The sequence below is a fragment of the Spinacia oleracea genome, chromosome 6, assembly GCF_020520425.1.
Source record: "Spinacia oleracea cultivar Varoflay chromosome 6, BTI_SOV_V1, whole genome shotgun sequence".
NCBI lineage: Eukaryota > Viridiplantae > Streptophyta > Magnoliopsida > Caryophyllales > Amaranthaceae > Spinacia > Spinacia oleracea.
In genome coordinates, this window is record NC_079492.1 from 150,193,589 (window position 1) to 150,202,643 (window position 9,055).

At 34.5% G+C, this 9,055-nt stretch overlaps 1 protein-coding gene across 7 annotated transcripts; it reads right to left on the reverse strand.

Annotated features, from left to right (window-relative positions):
* Positions 1 to 812: 812 nt before the first annotated feature.
* Positions 813 to 7,887, reverse strand: LOC110801319 (probable polyamine transporter At1g31830). Of its 7 annotated transcripts, none has more exons than XM_022006662.2 (3): positions 7,640 to 7,887; positions 7,334 to 7,499; positions 813 to 2,599 (listed from the first exon to the last, which is right to left on the reverse strand). In XM_022006662.2, exons 2-3 carry the CDS (start codon positions 7,460 to 7,462, stop codon positions 1,130 to 1,132), a joined length of 1,599 nt encoding a protein of 532 aa, XP_021862354.1. In that variant the 5' UTR covers positions 7,463 to 7,499; positions 7,640 to 7,887; the 3' UTR covers positions 813 to 1,129. The 7 variants fall into 7 exon arrangements, with proteins under 7 accessions (XP_021862354.1, XP_056686766.1, XP_056686765.1 ...); XM_056830788.1 differs by having other exon boundaries at positions 7,334 to 7,508; XM_056830787.1 differs by having other exon boundaries at positions 7,334 to 7,484; positions 7,625 to 7,887.
* Between the last annotated feature and the right edge of the window lie 1,168 nt (positions 7,888 to 9,055).

Below are 9,055 nucleotides of genomic sequence, written 5' to 3' on the forward strand. Positions count from 1 at the left end.
GACCTTTCGTCTATGGTTTTCCGCCATCCTCGTCGGCAGTGGCGGAGCTAGATAGGTGATTTTAACCATTAATACCTTTTATTATCAATGGTTAAAAATTATAAAAGTTTGATATTATAAAACTATAGTATGAGACGATTATAACAAGATCCCACATGACTATATTTTTTGTTAAGTATAAATCACAATTGATGGTCAAAGTATATTATATGAATTGTGCCAAAAGTACAATTGTGTCATTTTTTAAAAAAGAATGGAGGAAGTATTAGGTATTGTTATTATTAGTACTTTGTGTTTTATTTATTTTAGATCGAGTATTGTAATGTGACAGTTAGTTATTAAAGAATTACAATTTCAATTTGTCTCTACTTTATTTATTTTGCCTCTTAAATATAGCAGTAAATAGCTCCCCCTTCACCCCTAAATATGGCCGTGGGCCATCCCGGGTCAGGCTTCGGGCCTATGCCCACCAGAATCACTCTTCATCGGGTCGGGCTGGGCTGAAAAGTTTAAAACGGAGCCCAAGCCCCCTCACCCCTAAAGATGGTAGTGGCCCATGCCGGGTCAGGATTCGGGCCTAGCCCCACTAGAATCACTTTTCATCGGGTCAGGCTGGCTGAAAAGTTCAAAAGGGGCTCAAGCCCACGGCCTAAGCTTAATTTTACTAGATTTAGTGTGCTTTTCCGTGTCGTGTTTTTTCCAAAAAAAATACGGCCCAAGCACGACTTCATGCTCGTGCTGGGTCGGGCCACGACCATCTTTACTCCTCCCTAACTCTCAGTAACAGTTCATCCCTTGAATAATTTTCAATCTAAAGAAAACGGCAGAAAGAAATTTACCAAACGACTGAAAAACTTACAACTCAATACTGAAAGAAAGCTATAAACCTGATTTAGGAATTTCCAATTGCAATTCCTACTAATCATCACTATTAAAGTATTAAAACAAGATGATTTACACAGCAACCCAGTCACGATCAGAAGCTAAAATAGCAAGGCAAAAACACATTAAGGCTACAACATACATTGACACCCTTTGTAAGGCTATAAACACCACTGTATTCTTAAAATCCAACTTTAAAAATTCAAGAATATGGTTAGCCTTTCTTTTTCTTCTTCATTGCAACTTGCTATTGAACCAAGGATTGAGTATTATCATGAACTTCTGTTTCTAAATCAGGAAGATTAGAACTTACTGAAAATTTCATCCATCTTTTCTTCTCGCAATACTTAAGAGCAGGGTGCATCACCAGACCAATCGAAACAGCTATGAGGCTCACAATCATGACTTTAACGGACGCAAGAGCCAAAACCACGCAGATCAAAATGGTCGGAGGAATACAGATCAGTACAGCTCCAACTGTCCCGAACGGGATTTTGTGAGGTCGGGGTGTATTCGGTTGCTTGATACGCATCACCACAAATGCTATGAATTCGAGGATCATTCCAAAACAATACAAGAAATTTTCAGCAGCAATTATCTCTTCGAAACTCAACCAAGATAGTAAAATTACACCAGAAGCTGAGAAGAGTATTCCGATTAGTGGTGTTCCATGCCGTGATCTCTTTGCAAAGAGTTCGGGAAGCATGCCTCGTTCTGCCATACCCAAAAGTTGGAAAGAATCACTGCTCATTTCTGCAACAAACATTCCCATGTTTGACATTGCAGCCGCACCCTGGACCCACCAACATAGCCACGTTCCACCGATGATTTTCGCCACCTCAGCGAAATAGCCGTCAGACCATTGACTACGGTCAAGTGGGATCGCACCGGTACCGGCTAAAAGTGGGAAGAAATAAGCAGCAACAACAAAGATTAAAGCATAAGACAACGCCTTTGGAAGTGTTTTCTTTGGGTTCTCTACTTCACCAGCAAGTGTACTTACTGAATCCCAGTAGTTCAGATTCCAGAACAGAGTGTTTAAATACAAACCCCAGTTTACATTATGAAGATCAACTACTAACCATCTTGAAGGCTCAATTCTCGGGATTGATAACAATCCCATAACTATAAAAGGAAGAATAGAAACCACCCCTAAAAGAACAGCTGCTCTCCCAACAATAGTCATACCTCTATAGTTCAAGAAAGTGAGACCTGCTGTTAAAACTAACACTGCTATTGTTCTTGGATAACCATGACCTACCAAAGGAACCACTGATTTGAAGTAATCGAGAAACAAAACGGGGTATAACGCGTTATCAATGACACCACTAAGCCATTTCATCCAACCTTGTTGGAAACCCCAATACTCACCTAATGCAGCAGTAACCCAAACTACATAACCTCCATTTTCTGGAAACATTGTTCCCATTTCTGCAGTGATTAAAGCTTCGGGAACACTCCATATGAAGGGGAAAACTAAGAAACCGGCAAGAGCTAATAGAGGTCCTGCTGCCCCAACACTGTCTTCTACCCCAAACGGACCACCGGAAACCTCGTAGAAGATGAGGAAAATAAGGGGAAGTAATGAAATTTTTCTGGATTTATCAGTTGTAGGTGAAGAAGGTAAACCTTCTTCAATACCAGAATATCTTACTCCATTGTGATCCCCCATTTCAATGGAAGTTTGCCTATTGTTGTTACCTGTATGCCTAAGTTTCTGCACATTTGATAATAAAAAAATTCAACATATTCATCAATTGGGTTTCATTTCATCTAATAATTCACAAAATTATCAAATATTTGATTGAAGAAAGTAATGAAATCAATGTATGCTGATGAACTTATAACTATTGAATTTAGCTGAAATTAAAGCCATGACTAAAATAAACCTAAAGCAATCAAACTGTATGCCTAAGTTTCTGCACATTTAATAACAAAAATTCCAACATATTCATCAATGGGTTTCATCCAATATTCACAAAACTAATGAAATCAATGTATGCCCACAAACTATACCTCTCGAATTGAACTGAAATTAAAGCGACAGCTAATTTCTCAAAAGAAACAAAATAAACCTAAATCAATCAAACTCAATCACATAAACTATAGCATATTTAAACTAATTAACACAAACCCAGATGCAAACATTCACCCAATTGATGAATAAGGTTAAACGCCGACAATTTTCCGAATGAAAAACACTGTATTGAGCTAATAAACAGCCATAAATATACGAAATTAGCGACATTAACAGAAACCCAGATGAAGAAACTCACCTAATTGCAATAATCACGACTCAAATTTCAATTTTTCCAGTAGATTGCGAAGATTATTGAACAGAAAGAAAAGGAACTTTAAGCAGAGATAAAAGGGTAAAATTACGAACCATGAGGAAGAAATATTGATCCCATCTGGAAAATTAAAAGCTGGTAACTTAAACAAACCCCACTTCACAGATGAGTGTTTCTCCCGATCATCCACGTTTATCAAGATGAATGGAATTAAAGAATCAATTAAAGTTTTAATTAAAGAATTGATAGATGAAGACGACGAAATAAGTTGTTATTATCGACGCATGCTCCACATTTGACTATTTGAGCAGCTGTACATCTTCTTGTTCTTGTTCTTGTGGCGTCACTTTCTTCATTTTGTTCACGTTTTTTTTATTTTTTATTTTTATTTTTTATTTTAATTTTGTAGAAGAATTGAAGGAATGAAATGAATTTTTATTTCTTCACATTGTCGTGGATGATTGTATGAGGCAATGAGGGTAACTATTTATCGAATTATCTATTCCGTACTCTGTCTACCTTATTATAAATTATATCGTGATTAATCTTTGATTGTGACTTTGTAATACTAATTTATAATATCAATTTTGATGTATCTTTCTTGAATAACACCTAATTATAACTCTTTATAATATCTTTTTTGAAAGTTCATTTTAAAAAGGTTATTTTTGGACACCTATTGGCTATACGAAGTTCTCATTGAGAAATGGGTGCAAATTTTTCGATGTAGATAAAATGGTGCGAGTGCAAAAATATCTTACTACAAATGTAAATCAGGCTCATCTTTATCGAACTTTGAATAAGTTACACATAATCATCCCTGAAAACGAATAATTGCATATCTAATCTTATGTTTTGGGCACTCGCCAGTTTAGAAAACACAAATACATGTTAACCAGTCTAGCTACGCAAGTCAACGCTTGAATCACTCCCAAACATTTCGCAGTTGATGGGGCTCAACCTTGTGACCTCCAAGTCACAAGGTGAGTTCCCCACCAACTTATGTTAGTTAATACGGAGTATATAGTATAAGCCTCATTTTATATACTGCAGAGTATGTATAAAGTTGTTTGTTTATACGTTTATATACAAGTCGCATCATCCAATCATTATACCTCAAAAGAAGGGAAGAATATATAGATTTGGTAACATCAAAGCAACCAAAGAATTAACACAAATTGTGGCATTCTTCTTCCTTTGATGATTACTTAAAGATCATCTCGTGTGGAAAAGTGAAGGGTGAAGATGAGTAGGGTTGGGATTTGAGCATGCGTAATTAGACCAATATATGAGATTTTAATTTAATTAAAATATTGAAAATTATGTAGGCAATATAATGGGTTACATGGTCCATCAAATGTTTCACAAAGTTGCAGCCTTAAAACTATTTCTCGAAACTTTTGTGGGCCTCAATTGGGCCACATGTACAACACCAAACACAAACCAACGCGCTAATCTTGGACCAAAATTGTTAATTGTACCACTTTTTAGATTTTAGATCATTTCGTTTCTAAAAGTTTATATTAAGCGTGTAGATCAAGTTTGAAAATCATTGCATCATTCCAAACTAATACTCTTATCACTTGTGGTGCGCAATTTAGAAAGTGGACCATGGTGCGTTCTCTTTATTGGATGAAATCTGAACTTATTGGAACTAATAACGTGATTAACCTGAATCACCTGGTAAGACATATTTGAAACATATTGGAATTGACCAGACCTGATTATAAGAGAGTAAATTTATAAGACTTGATTGGAACTTGTAATGGAACTTATAAGGTCTGATTGGAACTTATTGACTTATAGGACCAGATTTAGAGGTCGGGCCAGGCTTATAGGACCAGATTACAAGAGAGTAAATTCGGGTAAAGGAATCAAGTCAATAAGAATTGATTTGGCCAGGCTTTAACACCAAAATTCATATCCAACCCCATAAATTTGGTGCGGGCAGCGGATCCAGTTCATTGGCAAATGAGAAGGGCGAGCATCGGTGGGATCCACCGTAGAACTCAGCGGTTTCTTTAGCTGCTACCAGTGGATACTAGTTTCATGGTGATTCGTTTTCCCCGTCAGTACCCATAGCATCCCTTTACTAGTAAGGGGAGTCATCACATGGACTGATGATCCAACCCCATACCGAAATTCCCTTTTAAGTTTTTCGGTCCAAATTGAGATTTTTCGGGCTTTGGTCTAAAAATACGTTTTGAGACTGGCTAATTTTGGACGGAGAGAAAAGACGTGTTTCTTGCTTTATTGTTGTTCAATGAGTTAACAAATTACTTTTTCCCTTTTTCTATTGAATGTTGTTAATTCTTGAAAGGCATGAGAAAGTCGGGATTTAGCAATTAGTATCCCTTTTAGTGTCAAAAGTAGGATAAAATGAATTAATGATAGTGTGCCTAAAGAATAAATAGCATCATGCGTAAAATAGATGGAGTTGTTTTTCCCTTTTGGGGTCCCACATACTTCCTAATAATATCCCACTATTAATCAAAATTTTGACAAAAAGGGAAGAAATTCTCGTGTGTTATATGAGTTGAAATTCATGTAAAAATCATGATAACAAAGTGATAAAAAGAAGTCACATCCCATGCTTAGCTAAAAAGATGGCTTAATTTTGTTAAAAGATGTTCCTTTTTTTCTCCACATTATAATTAATGAATGCCAAGTATTGATTATTATTTTGTTAGTGTATAAAGGTGCACATGAAACGTTGATAACAATTGCTAACCCTCTTGCTACGCGTGCTCAAATTAAAGGTATATTGCTGGCCAATGATCCTTTTTCATTTCTAAATGTTGAGATTTGAATTCCCAACCAACTGATTGAGGAAACAAAGTGATCAGCCACTATGTCAAAACTAACTTGTTGTGAAATATAGCGGCGGATATTCCTTATGGATTAAGTTAGCCTAACCCCAGAGCAGATAATTTCGCAGTGTATTTTCTATTACGCCCTCCTAAAATTTATGTATAATCATATAAATTACATACTACTGATATATTGCTTGATTTTTCTATTAATTCCCCTAATAAAACTATTCAAGATCTGCATGCAGCGAATACTACTATAAATAATTTTGATTATGACGGCCTTATGCCCTTATAAACAACAAGCGTGCATTTTGTGGGCTCCCTTTGCTAAAAACTCGACCAAATACATTATATTCAACTGTTTCATTACTTCATTATTCATTATATTCAACAACTAATGTTTGAACAAAAACAACCGGCCATGGAAAAGGGTACACGAAATACTTGCGGGGCTACTTTTAAGACGCCACTGTCCACTGACACCTTATGAGAAATCAAAGATTCTGGGTTATCGAACATAATAACTTATACAAGAAAATTTACCAGGTCCAGGTGCAATTAGGGTTGATGAACTAAAAGCTCTTTCTTGGTATACAATGCACATTTGAACAAGATACATATAAAATTTGTTATAAAGAATTATAAAATTTTATGCATTCTTATCTAGCTTATTCAAATTTATCAAGAATCATGAAAATTGTATGCATTGTTTGTGATCTTTACATTGGCAAGTTTTTTGGGGATGAAGTAGTTCATGCACATTCTTTTTGGTATATACATAAAAAAAATAAATGAATATATGCATGTATTCTGCAATCTACATTCATCGTATGTACACTATATGAAGTCGTAAACTACAAAGTACTCCATAACATTCACTAAATTTTATGTAATTTATGTCAGGTTTTCTAACATGGTGATCATACTGTTACGGAGTACATTATAAATTTATAACCCTTATAAATATAATTATCGAAATGCTTCTTACATTACAAGAATTTGTATCTTTAACGACAACCTAATTACGACGGGTCAAAAATCTCGTCGCAAAAGCCTTTTGCGACGGGGCTAACAACCAAACAATGACGGGAATAACCGTCGCAAATGTCTTTTACGACGGGTTTACGACGGATTTACGACGAGATTTTCATTAACGACGACCCCCTTTTATGACGGGTTTGCGACAGGAAATCCCGTCGTTAATCAACGATTATTGGCCTTTCGCGACGGGAAATCCCGTCGTTAATAGTACAATTTCTTGTAGTGTTAATGAGTAATTAAGGAGATTTACATGATCAAAAATACAGTAAAAACAACTATTTAGAGTGTAAGAAACAAAAAACTGACCTCATCATCAACAACGACGTGATTTTGATTAGTTGAAGGAGTGATTAAACCGCCACTAATAAGAGCTCCACCTGTTATTACTATCGCTTCTTTGGTACACGCTTCTTCTGTTTTTGTAGGACCTTGCATCACGTTACTTATTACGTGGTACCTTCACAATCACAACCTAAATATACTAATATATATCAATCAAATTAAATTTGGAAAATGATATTTCAACTTATATATATATATATACAACTATATAAAAAAAAAATATTCGATTATGATAAGGATAGTGAAAGTACGTACTTACTGAACTGGTACCTCTTACAGATATGTTCAATATAGTTTACTGAACTGGTAACTCTCACAGATATATTCAATATAGTTTTGGATGCTGGACCTCGATTCGAGGAATGGTGTATTTGTCTTTGTGCATAGATAAAGAGGGGAAGGAGAGAGAAGGGATGTGCATGTATGGAGGGGAGATTTTTTTGGAAGCTACTTATTAACTTAAAATCAAGGTTAGTGAGGAGAGAGAATGTGTTATAGTATGTGGAATTGTGGAATTGTGGATTGTGGGGAAGGAAGAATCCTTATATGGGGGCTAGAAAGATAGTGTAAGATGATAAGAGTTGACGTTTTTGACTTCTTTTTTTAAAAAATGTTAAAAGACTCTTTTAATTTTACTGCCATTTTTCAGTTATTTTATTTTAAAAGTTACGGAGTCTCGTGGAGTATATGATCTAGATTAAATTATTAACTAAAAAACAGTCATATCTAAGTTAAGCATGTTAATTCTGAAACTGGCAATAATAAACTGAAAAACTATTTTTTGTGGTTTTCATATTTTTATTTTTTATTTTCTGACAAAGAGAAAAAAAAAAAAATACCGACCCTATGTAATTAATTATGAACTTGTCCTTTTCTTAAATATAAGTATGTGGGCTTTTGCTTGAGTAGTAGGTGCACGCATGACTTAATTTGTAACCAAAATTAAAGTGGTAAAGAGTTTTATACTTCTATGTCATCATTTTGGATGACTTATCACACTATGAAACGCATGACTAAATTCATTAAATAAAGAAATTGTAAAAATAAGTGGTCGGAAATTTAGACCATGATTTATAATCATGAATTACGATCCTATAGAAGTTATAAAAAAATTAAAATATCATGCTTAATTTGAGGCGATTAGAAACTTAATACTAAATGAATAAAACAATACAGTATTTCCTCCGTTTTATTTTTACTTGAAATATAATGTTTTCACTCTCAAATATAATTATATTTTACCCAAAGAAGAGACAATTAAGCTTGTATTATTTGTGTCTTTAGTTTACTACATAATATTCCCTCCGTATTTTATTAAATGGATATTTTTTAATTCGTGCCGTATTTTATAAATGGTGCAATTTTCATATATTACGGTATTTTTTCCTCTTATTTATCGTTCCTCATTACCGCATGGCCCCAATCTCACCTATTTTATTATTTCGTCTTTATCTTTTACATTCTTTGGATATGTAATACTCTCATTAGTCATTATCTTTTATTATAATTGTATCTTACTTTATTAAAATCAACTCACTCTATTGTAATTATAGGCAATAGTAGGACAAAATAGTCATTTTCATCCACTTTCTCAAACCTCTAATTGAAAAAAGCTCCTATATTGAACTTTTCAAAATTAGCTTTTTCACCCCAAACCTCGCCTAACCAAACACTTTCAAATAGCTC